This window comes from Penicillium daleae (assembly GCF_028827525.1).
Source record: "Penicillium daleae strain IBT 16125 chromosome Unknown utg000008l_segment0_segment0, whole genome shotgun sequence".
Lineage (NCBI taxonomy): Eukaryota > Fungi > Ascomycota > Eurotiomycetes > Eurotiales > Aspergillaceae > Penicillium > Penicillium daleae.
Genome location: NW_026623156.1, coordinates 1,383,360 through 1,406,847, shown reverse-complemented (window position 1 = coordinate 1,406,847; position 23,488 = coordinate 1,383,360). Strand labels below are relative to the sequence as shown.

At 46.4% G+C, this 23,488-nt stretch overlaps 7 protein-coding genes across 7 annotated transcripts; 2 read left to right on the top strand and 5 right to left on the bottom strand.

Moving 5' to 3' along the window:
* Positions 1 to 734: 734 nt before the first annotated feature.
* Positions 735 to 1,433, bottom strand: N7458_009138 (HAD family hydrolase; the record flags this gene model as incomplete). The annotated part of the gene is made up of 1 exon (XM_056912520.1): positions 735 to 1,433. One exon carries the CDS (start codon positions 1,431 to 1,433, stop codon positions 735 to 737), a length of 699 nt encoding a protein of 232 aa, XP_056761369.1.
* Positions 1,434 to 2,488: 1,055 nt separating this feature from the next.
* Positions 2,489 to 3,035, top strand: N7458_009137 (reverse transcriptase; the record flags this gene model as incomplete). The annotated part of the gene is made up of 2 exons (XM_056912519.1): positions 2,489 to 2,968; positions 3,030 to 3,035. The coding sequence occupies 2 exons, from the start codon at positions 2,489 to 2,491 to the stop codon at positions 3,033 to 3,035; spliced, it is 486 nt and encodes a 161-aa protein (XP_056761368.1).
* A 3,361-nt stretch (positions 3,036 to 6,396) lies between these two features.
* N7458_009136 (uncharacterized protein) lies at positions 6,397 to 7,044 on the bottom strand (the record flags this gene model as incomplete). Its single annotated transcript, XM_056912518.1, has 1 exon — positions 6,397 to 7,044. The coding sequence occupies one exon, from the start codon at positions 7,042 to 7,044 to the stop codon at positions 6,397 to 6,399; it is 648 nt and encodes a 215-aa protein (XP_056761367.1).
* Positions 7,045 to 10,565: 3,521 nt separating this feature from the next.
* On the bottom strand, positions 10,566 to 13,591 carry N7458_009135 (beta-glucosidase; the record flags this gene model as incomplete). Its single annotated transcript, XM_056912517.1, has 11 exons — positions 10,566 to 10,586; positions 10,658 to 10,769; positions 10,843 to 10,946; positions 11,016 to 11,248; positions 11,294 to 11,428; positions 11,488 to 12,432; positions 12,488 to 12,717; positions 12,821 to 12,937; positions 12,994 to 13,042; positions 13,094 to 13,343; positions 13,403 to 13,591. 11 exons carry the CDS (start codon positions 13,589 to 13,591, stop codon positions 10,566 to 10,568), a joined length of 2,385 nt encoding a protein of 794 aa, XP_056761366.1.
* A 2,405-nt stretch (positions 13,592 to 15,996) lies between these two features.
* Positions 15,997 to 16,419, bottom strand: N7458_009134 (uncharacterized protein; the record flags this gene model as incomplete). Its single annotated transcript, XM_056912516.1, has 1 exon — positions 15,997 to 16,419. One exon carries the CDS (start codon positions 16,417 to 16,419, stop codon positions 15,997 to 15,999), a length of 423 nt encoding a protein of 140 aa, XP_056761365.1.
* Positions 16,420 to 19,850: 3,431 nt separating this feature from the next.
* N7458_009133 (uncharacterized protein) lies at positions 19,851 to 21,066 on the bottom strand (the record flags this gene model as incomplete). Its single annotated transcript, XM_056912515.1, has 6 exons — positions 19,851 to 19,929; positions 19,988 to 20,129; positions 20,194 to 20,505; positions 20,561 to 20,714; positions 20,772 to 20,977; positions 21,030 to 21,066. The coding sequence occupies 6 exons, from the start codon at positions 21,064 to 21,066 to the stop codon at positions 19,851 to 19,853; spliced, it is 930 nt and encodes a 309-aa protein (XP_056761364.1).
* Positions 21,067 to 21,552: 486 nt separating this feature from the next.
* On the top strand, positions 21,553 to 23,488 carry N7458_009132 (uncharacterized protein; the record flags this gene model as incomplete). The annotated part of the gene is made up of 6 exons (XM_056912514.1): positions 21,553 to 21,582; positions 21,650 to 21,943; positions 22,009 to 22,951; positions 23,028 to 23,185; positions 23,239 to 23,359; positions 23,409 to 23,488. 6 exons carry the CDS (start codon positions 21,553 to 21,555, stop codon positions 23,486 to 23,488), a joined length of 1,626 nt encoding a protein of 541 aa, XP_056761363.1.

Genomic DNA, 23,488 nt, shown 5'->3' with positions numbered 1-23,488 from the left:
AATATTGAGGCAATGATTGAGGCAATGATTGAGGGAGTGACAGGTGCTTGCTTTGAAGGACGTGATCACCGCAGTTCTCAAAGTATAATCAAAATCCTCGGCGGAGCTTCGTTTTCTCGAGTATACATGATGTACTTATTAATTGAATGGTTCGGAGATTAATACTCAGTTTCACCGATCTGATTCAGATCTAAGGGGGTAGATATGGTCCACGTAATCGCGAATATTACAAGATGTCGGGGAAGTGTGTCGATAACAACCCGGGGATGGAATGAGCTTTGCGAAGGGGCTAATGTTTTGGGTGGATCAAATGTTGGTAGATAAATGGGTTGATAGCCGAATAGATGAAGACGACCGGAAGACAGAAAAACAATCCATTGTGGAAGGCTATGTGGTGAGTTCTGACAGGGATGGTCTGCTCTGGTTGACGTCTTTTATGATGGTTGTGTTCGGTTGGTCGGTTGGTTAGATTCTCAAAACCCGGGCCGTCCTCTCGGTCCAACCAGCAAATCGGCTATATGCTGACTCGGACTATGATTCGGGAAGATATTACGGCATTAATCTGCCTTTTAAGATTGTCAACGAACTCTATAATACTATGAGCGAAGGCCCATTCCTCACCTTACTGCCGACTAGCGTTCGAGTACCGTTCATGGGGCAAATCAGTTGTACTTTCCGAGAAGTTCAGTGACGGGCTCCAAAATTTCATTTCCGCCTCGATATTAGGGGAAATCTTATTTCATGGCAATGTTCACAACTTCCCCAAGAGAATCGACCACAAAGTCTGGCCCCGCATTTTGACAAGCCTCCCGATCTCCATAGCCATACCGACACCAACATCCCTTACTTCCAATATTCTTTGCGAACTGGAGGTCCGCCACTGTATCCCCCACCACCAGCACACTGGCCGGGTCAACATTCCCCAGGCCATACTTTTCTCGCAGAACAGGAACTAGGACATCCACGAAGCTGGCCGGGTCTGGTTTGCGCTTTGCCCCTGGTGTTTTATCCCCAATAATCAAATCTTCAGGCACGTAGCCCTCCAAGCCATTGCGCTCGAGAGTGGTCTTGACTGCAGCCACACCTTTGTTACTCACAATGGCAATAGCGACCTTGTGGGCATTCAGCTCAGCCAAAAGATCCTTCGCGCCCGGGAAAGCCTTGATGAGAAGTTGGCCATGGGTGGCATAAAGCGCTCGGTATCTATCAATCCATTCCTCTTCAACGGTAGGTGTAAATTCAGAGGGCGTGGGATGTAGAGCCTGGAATGTGTCTGCTAGGCCGGCGCCGCTGGAGATGAGGCGGTGGATTTCGGTTTGAGGAGGGGCATGGCTGGGGTGGAGAGCATCGAAAGTCAGTTTGATTGTCTGTGAGATAGATTCATGTGTGTCGAAGAGAGTGCCATCGAAGTCAAAGATGGCGAGGGATATCATATTGCCGAAATTGGTGCAATTGGAGGCAGAGTTTTAACAAGACAACAATCGACAAAGGAAATAGAGTTGTTGAATGGCCGCTCGACAATCATTTTCTTGAGAGTTGATGCACGTGATGGAACGAATAGTAACTTTGAAAAGGGTCAGGGATCTTGCATTAGCGTTGAGTCGAGAATGGACACGCTTAATTACGTGGCTGAAGCAACTCATCTGGCGATGTTACCTTGTGATAGAGTAGAGACCTCAAACCCGAGTCTTCAATAATGATCCGACATAATTTTATCAAAGTTTCGAAGTCTTACGGTGCGCAGTCAGCCGTTCAAATTGGAGGAAGGGCTTCGTACGAGGAAATAATAATATTCATGTGTCTGGAGCCCCAAGCCTTGTTGTTCTAATCGGTTATAGCCTCACTCCAGGAGGATCCACACTTGTAAAGCAGGGGATCGGCGGACCCGCATACAATACTGTACAATACAATTTTCATCGCCACAATTACAGTATAGAATATAGTCTAGGGATGAATTTTCAAAGCAAAGGCAGTTACGTGAAGCCGACTGGTTACTGTGAGTCAGAATGTTCCATGGTTACACACACACAATTCATTACCTCCCGGCGGCTAAGCCGAAAGGGCAACTGAAACTGATCTACCAATATGGGTCCTTATATACATATGCCGTGTCTCCTTCGAGCCCATGCATGGATCCTTGCCGTATATATCATAAGGATCGTTGTGGGTCAGTGATTTTGTTAGTAGACTGGCTTGAAGGCGCTTCTTCAAGTGTTCAACATCCTATCCTCGGCAGTTGAAGCGCGTCCACCATATTTGGCACAAGGTGGTAGGTGTAAATTGGTGAGGAGGGTGTCGTTGAGTCGGTCGACGTGGTTAGGCGGCGTCGGGTTCGTGCACCGTTTTTAATGCGCCTTGGACGGCTCCAACGCAGACAGACAAACTGCTACTCAAGAACGCACCGTGGAGAGAGATCAATGCTAGAATCGCGAGGACGCTAGCTGCCACTCCGCTGGAAGGCTCCGTACAGCAGAAGACCGATCGGCTTATGTGCGCTGTGTCGGAAGCGGTTCGTGCGTTGACGCCGAAGGCCAAACCGTCACCGCACGCAAAGCGATGGTGGACAGCGGACCTAACGCAACTCCGTCAGATATACACACACTGGAGAAACCACGCCCGCTCGGAAAGACGCGCAGGGCGAAAGGTGCCACAGCTAGAGGACATGGCCGCAAGCGCCGCGAAGCAATACCATGAGGCGATTCGGAAACAAAAGAAGAAACACTGGAACGAGTTTCTGGCCGACAACGACAACATCTGGAAAGCTGCCAAGTATCTGAAATCAGGGGAAGACACAGCCTTCGGGAAGGTACCGCAGCTCAGAGCAGACGGAACGGTTACCACCGATCATAGGGAGCAGGCAGAAGAACTACTAACCAAATTCTTCCCGCCGCTGCCGGACAGCATTGACGATGAGGGAACCAGGCCACAAAGAGCGCCGGTAGAGATGCCGATCATCATCATGGAAGAGGTAGAGCGGCAGTTGCTCGCAACGAAGTCTTGGAAGGCGCCAGGCGATGATGGCCTACCAGCCATAGTCTGGAAGATGACCTGGCCCACGGTCAAACACCGGGTCCTCGATCTTTTCCAGGCGTCACTGGAAGAAGGCACGCTGCCGAAACAGTGGAGACACGCAAAGATCATCCCGCTGAGGAAACCGAACAAGGAAGACTACACCATTGCCAAGGCATGGAGGCCGATCTCACTGCTCGCAACATTAGGCAAGATTCTAGAATCGCACGCATCTTCCTTTCCCTTTCCCCTCCAGACTTGATTCCTTCGTCAGATAGCACCGAATGCAGACAGTTGTCCTCATCTCGATTGGCTCGTAACAGTAGGACTAATAGGTCCTTACCTGCCGTAATATAATTACGGATTTTATATAAGCTTTAATTCAGCCATAATCTATTATCCTTAGCTACCATCTTCTAATATTCCTATAATAGTATTAATACGAGACGAGTATGATTCAGTAACTGACACCTAGGGGTTATTCCGCCTACCGTTCATTACAAGTTCGAATATTATATAGCGGCTCAACCGTACGCTCCAATTCAGCGGATAAATAAACAGCGAAGGATATTCTAATATATTACATGCAGACACGCAGGTATACAGAATACTCAAATACAACCTTTACGTGATCTTAACTAGATATATTATTCATAGCGAAACAACTTACACGCCACAGAATCTATATAACACAAGCCTAGTGTATTCCAATTTAGTAGAATGCCCGATTATAGTCAAGTTCCACCCGCGAATCTGACTTAGTAGAGCTATAGATAATTAAGGGGTCCCACGAATATATAAGCAGCACGTTTATAACTATAAGCTCCTAGGACAAAACCTATCCCGTTTATAACGCTCTGGGCCTTATCATCAGTTCAAGGGGAACAAACCAAGCCAGCCAAAGCGCTACCATAAGGCTAAAACAACTCCTTAGGTAGTGCACTTTGAACAGTACAGCTAGTGTATTCCTTTTTTCTACCAAAAAGTATTATCGTAAATTCGTTGATTATGCTTATATATATTAAAAATAGTGATATTTCCCCAAAAAGATAAAATTCAATATGATACAGTATTATATTTATAAATCTACTTGTAGTAAAGGAGTGCGATGAAGCGAAGGAGAATGTGTGAATGTGTGAATGTGTGAATATATGAATATATGAATATATGAATATATGAATGTGTGCATGAACCCGTACATGAGAGTTCAAGATATGAAACTATATAGTATTAGAATGCTCAGTTCTAATTGGGAAAGAGGTCAATCAGTGGCTCGACCTATGGCAGTGGTTCCTAATCTCAAATTCCACCGAAAAAGAGTTGGCGGCGGGGATTTGCTTTTGATTTGACGATGTTTCCCTTTACTAACAGAATATACGTAGTGAATATTGTTTAATAGGAAAATTTGCCTTATATTAGGCTTGACCTTCCTAGGAGCATTCACAGTTTTCCCCGGTACATTGGCCAGATATAGGAGAACTACGTAGGCAAAATGTGATGGACTGTGTTTCCTAGATGAACTACGAATTTTTCCTGCCTTTTTATTGGCCACTTCGCAGATCTCTCTGTAATGATTTATATACCCCTCCACGGCCGTCTGCTACTTAGCCAAAGATCTTTTACGTTATGCTATTTTCGCTATATTAAGTAGACAAAAACATGAACGTTTAACCTGCTACACGCATATACTAAACAATAGCTCCTGGGAGCGCTAACGTGTTCTCCGGAAACCCTCACGGTATTATCTTATATACGGAGATATTAAGCTAATCATGTAGTCTTTTTATATAAATATTCTTCTAGGTTCCCGGGAGCTTAGGTCTGACCGGAGCATAACGCCATTACTACCTATTCTTGATGGAGATAAAATCCTGAATAAATGCTCCCTACACCGGCTCCCTTCAGAAACTGACCTAATGACCTAATGACTGCATTAGGCAACGTATTCGATCGAGCGAGAGTGAGTGCAATACAAATATCTTTCTCCTTCTGTCACTGATCGTATTTCAGATAGAAAATATTCAACCGTTCATCGCCAACGAACTTACCACTCAAGTCACTAAATCCGCAGTGTACAGCGTTCAACTACTCCTTGAGTCTCTTAATAATATTCGACTCAACAATGAACTCTCGACAGAATTGTACGATCGATTATCCGCTGTAGAAAACATCCTGCGGAAAACAAGGGCGCCTTGGCTGAAAGGTTGTGTAACCAGCCAGCGTGGCCTACCCGCAGAGTACCGATGCGCCACCGAAGGGCTGACGGTTAGCCGCCGATGGGCTGACGGTTAGCCGCCGATGGGCTGACGGTTAGCCGCCGATGGGCTGACGGTTAGCCGCCGATGGGTGACCTCCTCGGCAGAATCCACAGGGCCCAGAGGGGCATAAGACATCAATGTGTGAACAACCTCCCATCGGAATTATCATAACACCACCGTGGAATGAGCCGAGGTATCATCCTAGACAACTCCATTCACAGTAACAGTTGGCAACGCGTAACTAGGGACCACCTAGCCGTTTTAAGGATCATCTAGTTGTCCCTAGTTACGCAACGCTAACTGGTTTTTGTGAATGGAGTTATCTGGGATACTTGCCTAGTCATACGACTAGCGTCTGATGATTGAGTCGGTCGGGGGTACCCGGTCCCGCAATATCTGGTCTGATGGCCCAAGGCAGCTGCGTCCGACCTCATGACGGGTACCTGGGCACACCACCCTGGCCCTCTGCTCTAAGGGCCCCGACCTTGGGGGTGTTCACCACATGCCTAGCCAGAGCGGGCTTCAGTCGCTAAGGTCGTATAGCTTACCGCATAGGATCTGACGGGTCCCACGTCGACCGTACCCTAGGAGTATCGACCTAATCTTGGAGCTTGCATGCACTTTTGGTGAAAAAGCTCGGGGTGCAGCTTAACCAGGATCTGGATCATAAGTGCACCTCTATCGGCCCTTGTGGGTCCTCCGGCGCACCGTTCAAGGTGTACGATCCTCGCGTTAGACACTGTATAAGTAGAGGTAGCAGAATTTTCTCAAAAGGATCGTCCATATTAACACAACTATTGTGTCCTTAGAGACGGAGCGCCAGGAAGCAAAAGAAAATCCCTCCGCTCTAACTCTCACCTATCCCTCCATTTACAATATCCAATATACCTAAAACGGCCTAGCGGCACTGTTGGCAACATCAAGAGTGGAAGTACGGGGTACTTGTTTATCGCCTCAGAATTTGAAAAAACCCTTATATTTACAGTATTTTCTAGGGAAAGCATTATCCAACTGAAAAAAACTGAAAGACTTCATTCGATGAAAGTAACCAGGGAGCTGAGATATGGAATCCTAGACCACCAAGGTTGAAATTACGCCGTCTTTGTCTGGAATGGGAAGCCCCCTCGCCCTAAGAGTTCTGGTCCTCGACCTCCTCTTTTGGGGAGAGAATCTCCCAACTTTCGTACAAATAAAGGTTCTCTAACAAATGTGGGGTTAGGGGGACCTTAGTAGCGCGCTCGAGGGCAGGAAATTCTTCGGCAAATGAGTCCTCCTGAGCAGGATGGACTTCAGTAACTGCATCCTCGGGCTCCGCTTCGATTGGAACCTCCTCGGGCTCCGGATATTCCTCAGCAGGAGCGGCAGCATCTTCGGGATAAGCCTCGACTGGGACCTCGTTGGGAACAAATTGGTGTCTAGCAGGCAAATCTTCCGTCTGTGATTCTTTACTCATTTCCACCGTCACCAAAAGTTCTTTGGCCGAACTATTCTGCCTGTGGCGGCTGTTCTGGCCCTCGATAGTTTCCCGAAAACATAAGCAACTGGATAGTATTTCAAGCATCATCTTCGTCACAACATTGTCAAAGGAGTGATCTTGACCCAGAACTGTATAGAGTGAATCGAAATTTAATGTTGATTCTCGGGGGCCTAACCATTGCTCGAGACATGATCTGATATGGTTCGAAAACCAAGTTTCATCTTCAGGGAGCTTTGAAAAGACCTCCCTCGTTATTTGAAGAATCTCAAGCGTAGACATTAGTTCGCTGAAAAGTTCCATGTAGCGTTTGGCAAGGGCTTCGAGAGCCGGAAGCTTGTACGCCCTGGATGCCTGATGGCAAGGACAGCTCTTCCATATTCTCTAGTAATTCCATGCTCGCCTTCCTCGAGTGGGGAATTTATCGTCTCATAGCTCCCTGAGTACAAGAAGTGCACCAATGTATGACCGGCATCCTTATGAATATCGGTAAGGTCGATTCCTGTGGTCCCAGAGAGTTGGTCGTCAAAATGCGGGTGTTGCCGAAGAAAATAACTGGGGAGACCGTACTTCTGACTCCCGATGCTGACTGTGACAAATGGAAGTTCATAAGGTCCACTACAGGTCAGAATATGTCCGGTGCAGTTGGGTTGGAATTCTCACGATGACAATGGCTGATCGTAAGGGATCTTTGGAGCTACCTGAGCATGCGTTGGATGCTTGTCCTTCGCTTGAGTCAGATGCTGGTTGAGATTCTTCTTTCCCATTGTTAGGATGATGCTGACTACAAAAGAAATGATAGAATGGTAAAATATGCACTTCGGCATCTATTTATAAGAGACATCTAGGGTGCAGAGGAGAGGGAATGCAAGTATGAGTTGTTCTTTACAGTATGCGCCGTAGACAAGGAAGCATTATTCGAGAGACACGGCAGATGTTGACTTGGAATCTAGACTAAGGTCGCGGGTTTGGGCCAAGGGGACTGGAGAATACGTCTTGCTGGGGTATGCATGAGTCATTGTACCGCTTTTTAGCAGCCAATGAAGAGCCACGGCACCTTTTCCTCCCCAGAAGTCCCGAATGAGAGATGAGAGTGAGTCCGGGAAGCCAAGTTGATGAGATGTCGCAGGTCTGCCATCTTATCCTGCTCTTAGCAAAGTAAGAGGTCAATTATTGCTGTACTGTAACCACCACCAGAATGGTCGTGGGTTCAAATCGGAATTACTAAGATTATCATGTATGCCTTGTTATTCGGGCAGTAAGAATACAATACTACAATATTTCCTCCTCTCCCTGCGATTGGCAAGCTCCTTCCATACAAATGAGTAGTGTTGATTGATGAGTAGTTTTTATTGATGAGTAGTGTTTATCGATGTTTATTGATGAATGAGTCGTGTTTAGTTGCTTAAGCTGAGCATAGTAGGGAGAACCCGCTGTTGTGGTAGTCACGCCGATACAGTAGACACACAAACTTCCTGTGGGCTCACAGCGTTTATTTTGTGAGGGCGAGGGAGGTAGGTAAGTGACGGTTTCTATAGTTACCTTTGATTCTCAATTGAAAGCATCTTTTACTACAGGACTTTGATCTGATTCAATGAACTGGATCTTGAGGATAAAGGACCGCGCAATGTGAAAAGGGTGAGAGGTAAAACGACGGTGTTGAAAGAGTGTCTGACGTTTATACCGGTGAGCGATACTCCGGCGGGCGAATCGGGTGGTACAACTTTGTGCGGAACTTACAGTCGACGGTCTATATCTTGCTTAATTGCAGCTTCCATGGTATTGATAAGATTCCTTATGATTGATCTGTATATTTTGAAGATTCTTTTGGGTCCTGTAGAAGGAGGGGCCCATGAGTAATAGAGCTTTTGATGACAAGCGGAAGTTGAGAAAGAAAGTGGGTGATTAGCAAGAAATTAGAGTTTCCTTAAAGGCTTATAAAGGGTAGCCCGCTATATAGTGATCGTAGCTTATAATTTAGGTCCCTGATTTAGGGAAAGCTTAGGCTCAGCCCTCGTAGAGAATTTTCTTTCTTCTTTAGCCCTATAAGAGTTCTTTCTATTACTATCATTCGTCATGGGATTTAAATATAGTCCGATCGGAGCATATCACCCTTTTAGGAGAGGCAATTTCTTTTCTCGATTAGGAAATCATAATTTCCCCAAGCCTTAACATACGATATAAGAATATCGTAAAGGACTAAGACTTAGATCAAGAAGGCATAAGCTACGCAAGTGGATCATAATCTCTAATTTCAACCCCCCGAGAAAAGTCCGTTATAGAAAATCCCGAACTTGATCAGTCTTTACTCTAGGAAAGTGCGATTCGTACTGTGAAGCCGATTATTTCGTTTTTAGCCTAGGGTTAAGAACCTTTTAGTGGGTTTTGCTATCGATGTACAGCATTCCGGGGCTATGTCTTAGTGGTCAGGTCTTGCTGGAACATGGAGCTGATCCGGAAAGAGGAAAGATCCTGGAGATCCATGTTGTGGAATACATTCAGTTGAAACTTAGGGGAGTAAATCATCCTCCTCGGCCGAGATTTGAGCAAATACACCAGTTGCTTCAGAGATACTGTCCCGAAAGTATGTCAGGGCCTGCTAGGTATGTGATAATGACAGAGTTGAGTTTATTGCCAGCCTCTAGAGAAGACTTAAAGAAGGATGTTCCCCTGCTTTGACATCTTCCTCCCCGGATACGCCAACACCACTAAACACAATCAGCCAAATTGTTTCTAGATTCGACGAGACTATATTAAAAACTGTCCCATTCTGTTATCAGACTGATAGAATGAATGAATGTATTCCCTGAGGCTTTCACGAGCTTCGACAAGTCAATTGCAGGGAGCTTGGCTTTTACCTAAGGCGGAGCAACAATGTCTCTATTTTTTACCTCTCCCATACAAGTACGCATTCTGCAGTCTTCTTGTAGTTAAATCAAAACGATGATCTATATCAGGGCTACCCTTAGCGCCATAAACAGGTTCAGATACAACTACTACTTCTATCAAAGATGCCAATCCAAAAGTCGTCGCAGCAGGCTCCGCAATTCCCCCTTTTGTGGCGCTCTGAGATCAACTAACCACTCCCTGGTCAAATCAGCAGCTCGAATTCTAATATCTGATTGGGACAGGGTGTTGTGGTGAGGTCACGTGGTATAAGTTACCTAATCAGCCCCTACCATTTCTTAGTTACGTAGTGACGACATAGAAACAACATCATCTTCCTGCCTCCTAGCTTATTCTGTAACAGAATTTTAGCAAGCCTAGGCTTGCCAGAGGTCCTTCTGGTTGGGTTACCGATTGTGCTATCGGGATTTCTGACGTCTCTCGAACGTTTAGGCTTCTAGCGTCGAGGGATACAGGGGCAACCTTTATACTCCATTTATTTACACTCTCTAATTCGCCCACCACTACCCTAATCTCTACCTCTCTGCACGTTATACGAGGTGCATCCGTCCACCTCTCTCCTTTATTCTAGGTCGCTCTGCTCGTAAGCCCCGCTTCGTCTATTCTAACGACATTATTACCCGTCGCTAGCGCCCGCCCGGCTATCTAACCCTACTAGATAGATTCTCTACTTCTTTCCTTTCTCCAGAATTGGTTCCGTCGTTGAATACACAAGATTGTTCCAACTTGCTCTTGGCTGTAACATTTACTACAAGGACAGTCTATTTATTCCGGTTCAGGGAGGCTAATGACAGATTAGGCTTTAGGGTGTCCTGGTCTACAAGACCAACAGGACAAGACAAATACACTAGCTGCAACGCAACATACTCCGCGAGATAATATAGTTTTACATACCGACCACGGCAAACTTAACGAGTTCAAAAAGTGTGTTCAAGGGACTAGTGAAGAATCAACACACGTCAGTAATCGCCCTCCGAGGAGTACAATATAAATACAAGAGAAAACTCACCAGGAGTAGATTCCTCGAACTTGCACCAACATGGAAAGTTACATTCCGTCCCTCTGGAAATCGCCACTCTTGGTCGTGGACATCCCAGATCATGACATCCTTGCGGCGAATCCTACGTAGCAAGTGGCGCTCATCGATCAATAATAATCCACCAGAATTTACATGGGAATGAGGGAACAACTCACGGGAATGATGCTTTTACGGTCGATCCAGGTTTCATGTTTTTCAACTTGGCAAAGCCTCGGAGCAACCTAGGAGGCTCGTCTTCGGTGGCTGGAAATTCGACGTACTGCGTGGTAGCCATAATATCAGTTACGGGGTTAATATTTGGACCTAAGGTTTGTTATTGTTAGCTTACGAGTTGGGCCACCTCGGACGCAGTCCAGTCGCCAGTGTTTGTGACTGCCGCCGTGACTGTCACCAGGATATCATATAGTGATTCGTCGCCCTTCTGGCCGGCAAATTTCTCTTTGGTCTCTTGGATGGCGTGTTCATCTGGCCGCATGGTGTCTTTCAACTCGATGTGGTTGTACTCAAATGTTGAGTATGTCAAGCCGAAACCAAACTCTTTGGAATAAGGGGAAGATTTAGCTGGTACCAGGCAGGTTGGAGCGTGCTGAAGCCAATTGAACTTACCAAATCGTGGGGTGATGTTATACGTGTCAAACCAGCGGTAGTCAATCTTCAGCTTTTCCGTGAAATTAGCTTGCGGGGTGACGCTGTGGTCGTAAGAGATAGTGTCTGGTGGATAATCGGATTCCTGCTTCGCAACTACATAGGTGTCAATCCCAGTAAATCAAAACGTGGTAAGATAAAACCGGGGTGCGTACTGGTGAAGGGCAATTTAGCACTCGGGGATACTCGTCCCCAGAGAATGTCGACAAGTCCCGGACCAGTCTGCTCGCCTGGAAACAGGGGAGCGACTACAGCTGTAACATTAGGATTGTCAATCCACGCCTCCATGATGACGGGGCCTCCGACATGAAGTACGACCACGGTATTGTTACAAGTTGCAGCGGTCTGTACGATGATATCCTCGGAATGAGTCCAGTTGCCGATGTTGAGGCTCAAGTCGTTGCGGTCCATATTCTCCCGCATGTACCGGTCTGCGAAGACGAGACAGACATCCGGGGGCCCAATAGGGAGCGCACTACCAGTGACAGTCTCCGCAATAACCGAAGCCGCCGTGTTATTAAGTACAAACTGGACTAAAGATCGGGCCTTCAGCGCTGCAGCCTGTATGGCGTCGAGAGGTGTGATCAGATTCAGGGGCCACGCGTAGCCGGAGCCTCCCCCTAAACTCAAAGTCCCGTTATTGTTGTGGATATCGCAGTCCCGGAAGAGCTTACCACAACCCTGCAAGCCGAGGATATTAGGGCCAGCATCCTGCCCGATGACCGCAATATTCTGCGGGTTTTTGAGCGGCAGGCCACCTGTGTTCTTTAGGAGAACTGTGCCATCGGTGGATATCTTCCTAACGAGCTCGATGGTGGATTTTTTCTGCACATTCCGATACGTGGCTGGGACCGGCCAATTTTTGGTACCGACTGAGTTGATGGCAATTGACGGAAGAGGTTTGTCCAGCTGCCCCGTTACGATGGCCGGGGTGAGGGCCCGCGCGACCATGTCGTTGAGGCGTGTCTCCGGAATGGACCGGTTGGAAACAAGGTGGTACAGTTCCTGGTCGAAGAAGGGGCCCAAAACATTACCATAGCCCCGTCCGGGCATGTTGACGTCCAGACCCCCCATCGCAAAACCCTGAGTACCCCAAACACCTACTGCCGGTCAACAAGGATGACTCTACAGGAAGACAGAAGATGATTGACATACCGCCCCAGTCGCTGATGACCGCACCTTGAAAGTTCAGTTCGCCCTTGAGGAGACCGTTATTTGCCTCTGAGTTGGCGCAAGCATGTGTACCATTAATACAGTTGTATGCACACATGATATGGGTTGTCCCCGCTCTCACAGCCTCGGCGAAAGCCCAGAGGTATATCTCATGGCTGGTTTTGTCATCAACGTTGCTAGAAACTGGAAGTTGCTCGGAAGCGTTGTAAATGCTGTAAGGTTCTGTGAAGTTGAATGGGTTTCTACTCAGGAGGAAGCCAGAAGATCCATTAGCACTAGTGGAGGGCTTTCCTGGGGATATAATTTAGCAAGTACCTATAAGTTTCCTGCTCATAAAATCCAAAGTGTTTCGAGCACGTCTGGACGCCGGAGTCCATCATGCCTCTAACGCCATACCAGCTTGCAATTCCCGTGCCGTAGGGATCAGCATACCTAACAGTTGGTTAGAACAGCACATCTATGCATGAGAAACCCAGTGAATCTGTTACCAGCCTTCCCAATTGCGACCACCATAAGGAGAACGCCCAAGAGGGCCACCTGTGACGTGAGCCTAGATCGTCGATAGCAAATACGTAACTTCTAACTTACCGGTCACCATGGCCATGGCAACATGGACGCCCATATCGTAGAACTCTTTGCCCATTGCGTAGGAGCGCGCGTAGATGAGGTCGACATCCCAGGTGGCTGCAGTTGTCACGCCTGAAGGAAATTGGGTGTTTCCAAGACTAGGTCGAACGCCCGCAGGGCCATCCTGGAAACACATTTTTGGGATTCCAAGACGAGTAACATTGCCCGAATTTCCCGCACATGGGCCTGCCTGGCCCGTGACAACGCTTACCTGTTGTGAAGTATCAGCTTTGCTTGACAGACCCACCGGAGGATGGGGTTATAGCTCACCTTTTCTTCAAGTGTCATCTCTGCGACGAGCTCTGCCGCTTGAGCATGAGCATCCTTCCATGCTTTACCGCCATCAGCCACCGGTGGACTTATCACATAAGACAAGGAAGTGGCTGCCGGCGCGAGGGCAGCAAATGTCGGTCCGCTGGAACCAATAGCAGCTAGTAAGGGAAGATAGAACCCCCTCATTTTCGGGGTCTTCTGGTGCAGTTCTGAATGACGACAAGGCGATATTGATGATGTTTAAATTATTATCCTCAAGAAATGGCAGGAGGTTAAATGGGGAAAACTGACCTCGGGTAAGGGTATCAATTGACTTTAACCGAAGTAATCCCAGCAGCGATGGTTTGGCTCTCGTTACTCCCCAAGGTTCTTCGCGGGAAAGGGCCAGGAAGAGACGGCTAAATCCCCGATAGGGCCCCATCAAAACCTGACTTGGGATAATAAGCCCTTAATTAGCGGTAATAGGATCCCTCCGCCCTAGCAGCCATATGTAAACATATTCGGATCGCTTGCGCACTTTTCTGCATACCCAAACAGTTAAACCGATGAAAAGCCAAAGTAATGAATCTCCAGATCGACACTACGAGTAAATCATGCTGATTAACCACTTCAACTTGCTACTCGCAATCTTGGGAATGAGACTGCTCAATTGGATATATTTTGAACACGTTTTCACTCAATTTATGGGCCCACTCTGTCTTGACCAACTTTTACTCGTTTTTGACCAAAGTTTTGAACATTTATTATTTTGGCAGCGATTAGCTAGCTTGCTTTTTGCGCAATCTTTGCTTTATCTTTTACACCTATTTTGCACTATATCCTAATCTCTGATCACTATTTTGATCACTCTCGTCCCCCTATCCTCTTTTCCGCTAACTTCGCGTCCCCGCATTAATCACTAAATCCCGGGCATTCCTACTTATATATCTATAAGGAGCAATATAAACACTCTAAATATCACACTTCTTTTGTGCTCAACCCTAAAGGCCCTAGCGCAACAAAGTCAGAGTATAGTAGGAAAAGTGAGTGAATTAGTACATAGTAGGATAGCTATTGTAAATCCGAGAAGTATTAATACTATAAGGAATTAAGTGGCTCGATGCTATTCGGGTCCTTAAAAAAATTAATAGTCAGAAGTCCTTCGGTATAGCCTATGCGCCAATTATGATAGGATACTGGGATTAGAGCTAAGATAGGCTAGTTTCTAAGGGCCCTACGTACAGTTCGAAATTTAAGCCTCTCTCATCAATGCTGAGAAGCTTAGGTGTCTAGGATTTAGCATTGATAGAATAATATATAATTAAAGTATGGGACTCTGGGTAATAAGTAACTTTATGAAAGTGAACGAGTTACTATACTTGTGGGAGTGCGTTGCCTTAGGGACCCTAGAAGAAGCGATAGTGCCTCTAGGATATTTCTAATATGCAAGTGAAGATGTGAAATGCGGTGGATCGGCTCGCTTGATTTAGACTCTTTAAAGTAACTGAATTCTAAGAAGCTCTTTCCAGCTAATCTTGTAACTATTCCTATATTCGAAGATCGTCGATATAGACCGAGGGCATTATTTGTGTAGGATAGGCCAAGGTAGTTCTAAGAAGGTAGGTTTAATTTAGTCACCTTAAACCCTTGCGTCGTTTGTTGGTTTATAGCATTTTTCAATAGAGATAGTGAAAGTTTGCGGAATCATTGAAGCAACAACCCTTTTCTGATGAATCCTTTAGTGATAGCTGTGGAATGATAGACACTAACGCATAGAGGGTAAGGGTAATACAATAAGCTTTTCGTTGTCAGAATCACTTCTAATATTCGTAAATATAGACGACTCTAGCGATAGGGAGACATCTGAATCCGACGGAGGAACGGAGTTTGAAGATGATGTCACAACTTTACGGAATTACTCTTCCATCTGTGTTGGCGAGAATGGCACTTCCCTTGCTATGCATCGACTAGTGCAACTGACTACGCGCGCATAGCTGAAATCTTATGGAGAGACAGAACGATGGAAGGAAAGATTTATCGGCAATATATACGAAGAGTTCCCTACGGGTCGATATGAAAATTAGGGGAAGTGCCGGTCTCTCTATCCTCACGTTCGATTAGCGATGTCACAACGGCCAGAGTCACGAGAGTCTCTATTAAGCTGGGCCACGCTACTTTATAGAGGCGCATAGTATACGTCGGAAAGCGGCCATATTATGGATGTGAGGGAAATAGCATCGAAAGCGTATAAGTATAGAGTCAAATTACTTGGCGCGGAGGAAGAAGAGGCCCTTACGAGTACTTCGATATTACCTGAAGCCTATTTACTAGAAGGCTAATGGGAGAAGGCGGAACAGCTTAAGGTGCAGGTCATGGAGACTCGCAAGACGAAGCTCGGCGTGGATCATACCGACACGCTGATAAGTATAGGCAACCTGGCATCGACGTATAGGAAGCAGGGCCGATGGGAGGAGGCAGAAGAGCTCAACGTGCAGGTGATGGAGACTCGCAAGAGGACGCTCGGCGTGGACCATTCCGACACGCTCACGAGTATGTCCAATCTCGCTTTCACGTGGAAATCTTCAGGGTGTAATACCCAAGCCCTCAAGTTACTACGAGATTGCCTGGCCAAGTAGAAGCAAATACTGAAGTTCCTGAACGACGAGCGCCACCCAGAGAAACGTTCCTTCGGCTTTTTTATGGAGAGTCTGCTGAACATATTCCCGCAAAGTATCATCATCCTCCAGACACTCAAGTTCCGCTAACCGGTTCGAGATGTAAGCTCCGATGGCCAGAAGCACGGCTTCGGCGTTTTCCTGCAGTTCCAGGCTCAGTATAGACTGTGATTCCACGAGCCGTGTACGCTGTTGAACATGGTTCCGGCTAGAAATGATCCATTTAACACGGGGTGTTTCTTGTGTCTCTCGCAGAATAAACTGTAAGAGCTTGTCTTGGTCCTGCACACATTCGTCCAGAGCATCAACCACGATATAGATGATATCCAGGCTAGGATCACGCATGATATCCATAAACATATTGCACAGTGCAGCCTATGCATCCCTATCCCTAAATAGTGGCTCTCTAGTGTCTCTGAACCTCTCCTGCACGTCTGAGAGAAAAAATGGCTGCTCCTTCACTAGCATATAGATTAAACCACGCAGGACAGCATGAGCGTTACTCAACTTGGGGACAGTTGCTTGGCAGAAAAAGAAAGACAGAAATATCTTGGCTTAGGAATCTGCTATTTGTATGGTCGGGTCAAGCTCGTCGATGATGCCACAGAGTAGCATAGTCTTGCCTTTACCGGGATCCCTCTTAACCCAAAGGATCTGACTGTCATTACTATCGCGCTAACACTGGAACTGGTGGTAGTGGAGGATCCAGTCATAGGACTCCTTAAGTGCCGCCCCCTTGTCTGGTGGATGTTCGTCTTGACGTCGCGCGGATCCGTCACTGCGAAGTATTCGCGGCAGCGATCCCTGCTTTGTCCGTCTTGGTCTTGCGAGCTTTCATGTTATACGGAGCACCGCTAGGAGGAAAACTTGATGTTCCGACGTACCTCCGATATTTTGAATGAAGGTGCTAAGATGGCACTATGTTGGTAATATTCGTCAAAGTCATACAATCATCGATCACGGATTTATCGCGGTCCCTTGGAATTGGACATTCACCCCATTATTATCCCACTGTTGTCTCCTTATCGACACGACAAGTCAACTGACCCTAGCCAAGTCCGCCGTGTAGTGAGTTGAGCGTATCTGGCAGTCGCACGGTAGTGCGCCGCTACCAGCAGAGAAATTCGGTAGGTAACAGAATTCGAGCCGTCATTACCAGACCGATCAGAGACCTCTTTCCGTCTGTCTCTCGCCTATGTATGAAAAGCGGGGTCATCAGGCTGAAAGCTAATGCGGATAGCAGGGCTGACTTCATGGGTCTTGCATGTGTGAAAACCGCTATTGGATCCGTCACTGGCTCCGACGTTATAACATAGCGCCAGCGGCAAGCATTGCAAATATCGGGCTGTTGCTGCGCGTCGCCCACCAATCGCTAGCGGCCGCCCCTACCTTCGGGCAATCGGGTGGGGGACAGCGCTCATACAGTGTGACGGATTGTACTGCGCCGCATCGTACTGCCACGTCGCTTCCCTGCGGTTGAAGATCTCTCCGGGCAGCGTTTCCATTGCAGGTGACAATGCCTCATTTTCTGAGAAGCGAATCGCAAGGACCGCTTTTCAGCCACAAGTAGTGCACCGCCAGAAGTGCAGGTGGCGACTCTGGCTTCAGGACCCATCGATCGCTTGTCGGGCGTAAGTTAACGCGCCCAGCTTACCTTGGACAAGTACGTTCTGGAAACCCCAATAAGTGATAACTTACTTGAATTACCCCACCGGCATTAGATCAGGTTCCTTAGAAAAGAGAGACCCACGATTCCATCACAAGCCCGAGGATACCAAGTGGCGTTGAATCTCCATACGAAGCCCGATCGCCGTCTTAACGATCTCTAGAAAACTGCTCAATTCAGTGATGACTGTTGGTGTTTTTGCCAGACTCAAATGACTATTGTGGGTTTAACAGTCATAAATGAACTTTGCAGGTCTGTTAGCACTGGTGAATCTGCATCGTTCATTAACCTGAAGCCGCGTTTTTGACTGTTGAACACAGCAAGAGACGACTTGAATCCTCCGATTTGAACACTAGTCTTGCTTATACAGCTATCAGAACAAACAAATAAGACCCCTAGTATCAATTATGTAGTCTTTCAACTACAGCATGGGCAAAGATGCCAATTAATTAGACATGGTTTGCAAGTTGACGGTTAAACACCAAGAAAATTTGAATGCTGTCAGTTGAGCAAAAAGTGAACAGAATTGAGCAAAAATTGACAGGGCCATCGGATGATGTTGGTGCAGAAGAGCACACTTTTTGACCATCAACCGCACTTGAACTACAGTGCAGAGCGAGGAAGTCGCACCTATTAGCAGAATTCAACAGGTGTATTTAATGAAGTTCAAGTTAAACGTTTATTTTTGAGAAACCCGTATCCTGCCTTCATGTGAGTCATCGGTCACGTGGGACTCGGGGTTTACGCGAACCCCCGAGGGATAGAGGAACTTTTTTTCACTTCGCCCTGGGTGTAAAAGCACTGATTCATTTTTTAAAGGTAGCTAAACCTAAAGAGGCTAGTCCTGAGCTAACACAAGCATGGTTAGCCTGAAATATAGCACTCGGTGTTAAAGCCAAAGACCAAAGAGGAGTGGCTGGCAGTGCAGGAGTGATGCATTACCTGCGGCTGAAAGTGGTCCGTGCGGTCTTTGCTACTTGCTCGTGAGAGAATGGGGCTTTTGACATCTCTACGCGAAGAGATGTCCTATAGGGGCGAGTGATCTGTGGGAACATAATGTGGCAATGGGATGTGATGCGTTGCGGTGCGACCCACCCATCACGCTGCATAAGCGCCTGCTGTTTCCTTCCGATTGCCCGAAGGTGGGGGCGGGCGGCTGCAGTGAGTGATTTGCAGGCGACCGCCCGATATTTGCATGGCTTTCAGCTTGATAACCCCCGCCTTTAAAGCAAATGCAAGAAAGAAAGGAAGAGTTTTCTGATAGATTTCAACGCCGGCTCGAATTCTTTGTCACCTACCAAAATTGTCTGCTGGCTATACCGCGTTGCAGTGCGGTTATCGTATTTGCCTATACAGAGATTGAATAACTTCGGACGGTCCTCTAGACTAGAGCGACCGAATTATCACCTCGCGAGAGTGAGTGTGGGTAATTATTGGGCACGTTGGCCTTAAACAATTGAGTCATTTGTGCTGCAGCCCTTCGCATACAGACTTATTAGTGTAACTATTTTGAAGATATACAGCAATAACTAATTAAGGAGCCTATCTTAGTAACTAGCTAAAGTCGAGTACGTCATTACGTCTTTACGGTTAGAAAAGGGTTACCTATAAAGGATGCAATCCAATCAGAGATATAATTCTGACATGATCTTTACCAAGTTTCCTAAAAAGTTCAATCGTATGCAGGCTCGCTGTCTAGCAGGCAGCCGAGCTATTTTTCCTTTGTTATTCTTAAGATACTTAAGTTAGTCAATCTTAAAGTCAGCGATTATTCCAGAAGTAATATCAGTGCATTACAAGGGTGGTGGCTTGGATCCTTTATTCTACAAATACTATCTGAATTGCCGGAACATCTTCCCTGCAGTGGAAACTGTAACAAATAAGCTGCTATTGAGCTCAAAATGTAGCGGAGAGCTAGCAACTGTTATTGCTGGATGCTAGATACACCTCTCCCGGCATCGTAGAGAGCTGCCCTTTTATTCACACTTTGTGTTACATATTCGTTGTTCTTATCGGTTTTAGTAAGAGTATGTAATCATGGAAGAAAGGACCAATCTTCGTTTCTCAACATACCAGAATCGAGCAATGAAAAAGCATGCCAAACTGCTTGAAGAGGACCTCGCTCTTAGACAGCCGCTGTCATCGACCGACTGAAGTTCTTAGCGACCGACTGGGCAAAATACTCACCAACGGTTATGGCGGAACTAAAAATGTTAAGGTTAGACAGAGGAACTCATTGATGAAATCCATTTTGTGGCCTACTATTTTTTCAGTGGTCCTTGTAGGACGAAGTCTCGTCTTCCTTGATTGAAATACGCAATTGAGTATCGAGACGGCGATATGCCATCGTCTTTGGCCCGCACTCGGTGAAAATTGGATTTCAAACGGTCATCTGACCACGCCACTTTGAATAAAAGTATTTGTGTTAGCTCAGTAAAGTCAAATTGGGCTTTACCTTCTCCACTTACTGAGCATGTCTCCAATATTGACGACAATAGGACCTGTTTCAGCGGGAAGCGGAGTGAAGATATCGCCGCTTGCAAAACTGGAATGGCTTTCTCGGCCAGGGCAGATTTCAAGTCCGTCTTCTCCATCGCGCTGAAATAAAAGAGTAAGACATCCAATATCAGTGTGACTTCCGGCCCTCCATGTTCCGACAGCTTTTTCGGACGCTGGATAGTGGATTAGTCGGAGTTGAGTCAGGCAATCCGGTTGAGAAGGATCGTTCGCTATCTTGAAGTAGTTTTCGTCAAATCCAAGACCACGGGCAAAGCACGTTACTAGACAATGTCAACGGAAATTTCCAACTAGATGGATATTCACAGATGTACTTACAAACTTGGTCCGAAATCTCAGCACATTTTTTCATGAACTCACGGGTCGTATCCTGAAACCCCGGTACATCATTGTCACTTGGCCACTCAGAATTCCGTTGCAGCCAAAGTGACTCTTTCTGGTCGTATGTGCCGGTGCTTGGACGCAACTGGGCCTAAATTAAGGGAGTAAATATCAACTTCCTATTTCAGACAGTTGTTGATAAGCTTACCTTATATTCCCATCCATTATTAGTTTTTGGATCATGTGGAGTCTTGCCCTTTTTCTCAGCTGGGAGATCGAAGAATGCCTTAGAAATGGAAAATTGGGCCTCGATTTCTTCCTTCGAAATGCCATGATCAACCAAAGTGAAGAAGCCAACTTTCTCGGCCGCTTCTATCAGCTCTGCTGTGATTTCAACCTTGCGTTGCTCAAAGCCTGAAATATATGTGAGTTGGGTTTGCGGCATGAGGTATGATCGAAATCTCACCTGTGAGGGATATGACAGGAACCAGTCTTTCAGCCATGATTGTTCTTTCTAGCTTTGTTTATCTCTTAGGTTTCTTGTTGAATATGTGAGAGACTCGTTCACTGAGTTTTCTTTATAACTCGCCGTGACTGGTGCCATCGGAAATGTACCACCTCTGCGCATCCCGGTCAATACCCGAAGCAAGATCATGAAAAATAGCCTGCGGGGATAGCCTTTGCTATCTAAACGTAATGAACTTAAGATTTTATTGATCCATGGGCACGCAAATCCGAAAATGAGGGGTAGAGTAAAGTCAAAAACGCCAGAATCCTGGTGATTGGTGGTGCTGGTTCCGAGGCCTACCTTATCATGGGGTGCTTATCACATATGGGTGGTAGCTTCGGTTACGTACCTGATCATCCTCGATAGCAGAAAATAGGTGCCATCGAAACCTACCTATTTATATGAAGGAGATGCGATTTTCCGACGAAGGAGAGATTACTAGTTGAAAGATTACTCCGCTGGGACTGGCACAGCGGTAGTTATGGCCGGTCTCAGAATGAAAACTGTCAAGGTTAGTAACTCAGCTCTCTGCACTAATGCAATAATAAGAATACTCATCCCATGAAATATCACTTTAGGCAGATTTTCCTAAATTTGAGGAGAATGTTGAACAACTCGCTGGAGACTTTGATAATGTGGCAAGCAGAGACAAAGCCTTGAACTTGCTGGCTAACCGGCATGTTGTTTTTGATCCCAATTCTCCAGAGGCAAGACGAGTGAGATGGAAGATTGACATGCGTATCATGCCAATGATATTCGTTATATACTGTCTCCAACTCATGGACAAAAACAGCTTATCTTATGCTGCAATTATGGGCATCAAAAAAGATACGAATCTCACATCCTCACAGTACTCCTGGCTGGGTTCGCTCGTGTAGTAAGTATTCCATCCCATTATTCAACTTCGGGAAGAGTCAGAAGCAAGAGCCCGATTTAGCTGAAATTATCTTCTGATTTCAATGAGAATGGCAGTTTCGGCTACTTAGGAGGTGACATTCCCGCGACTTTTCTTATGCAACGGCTACCCCTATCCAAATACTTCAGCATCATGTGCATGATCTGGGGGCTTATTGTTGCATTACATGCAGTATGCCATGACTTTGCCAGTTTGGCTGCTGTCCGGTTTTTCCTGGGTGCTATCGAGGTCTCAACGGTTCCCGTGGCTATCCTCATTACCAGCGCCTTTTACACAAAGGAAGAACAAGTCACAAGGGTGGCAATCTGGTACACAACATCTGGATGGGCAGCTGTTTTCGGAGGCTTTCTTGCATGGGTAATCTATCATGCGAAAGGCTTCCGGTGGCAGGGGCTTTTTGTACTTTATGGATCAATGACGTTTGTGACTGGAGTGTTCTTATTTCTGTTCCTTGCAGCTTCGCCGACCGAAGCTAATTGGTTGACTGCGGAAGAAAAAGTGATAGCTCTGGAACGAGTGAGAAGCAATAAAACCGGAACTGAGGTCTGGAAATTCAACGCGTCACAGCTTCGGGAAGCCTTGCTCGACATCCGCTTGTATCTGATTTTCCTGATGCTTGTTTCGACTGGGATGCCTAACGGCGGACTCACTGCTTTCGGTATGCCAGTTTGTGACCTTGAGGCATTATTACACAGTAATGCTAATTTGAGGGCCGTCTTTGCAGGCCCGACTATCGTCAATAACTTTGGCTACGACGTGCCTACCACACAGCTCCTGAACATGGGTTCTGGTGCGGCTCAAGTAGTCGGCACTATCCTCGCTCTATTTGTTGCGAAATGGACCAACCGCACCATAGCTGGAGTACTCACACTTGTTCTCGCATGTATCGGGGCCGCCATGATGCTTGGAATTTCGAGCTCGAACAACTATGCCCGTTATGGTGGCTATGTGCTTGTCTATCAATGTTCGTTACTGTCCCCTTCCTAGTTTTTGCCGCCTACTTGTTTCCCATTCTCGGGCGCTTGATTAACAATGTACAGTCCCAATTTGCATCTTGTTCATAATTACCTTTATGACTGCAGGTATATCTGGGTCTACGAAAAAATTTGCCTTTGGGTGTTCCTATCAACTCGGCTATGCAGTCGGCAACATTATCGGCCCCCAAACATACAGAGAACATGATGCACCTAATTACTACGTGAGCACAGCAACAAATCTCTTAAAGTGAATTTTTTAACCTGATATCAATAGCCCGCAAAATACACCATGCTTGGTTTCTTCACCGTTACTGCCATCCTAATTGGTATCTATGGCACGCTTCATCATCGATGGAATCAAAGAAATGAAAAGCATGGGACGGCTTCTGTGCCCGGTATGTATCCTTTGCTTCAGAACTTACTCGTACATTCTAACTTTATTAGGACACTCGAGCGCTATTGAAAATGAAGAATTTGCCGATCGCACTGATTTTCAGCTGAGAAACTTTAACTATCCGGTATAG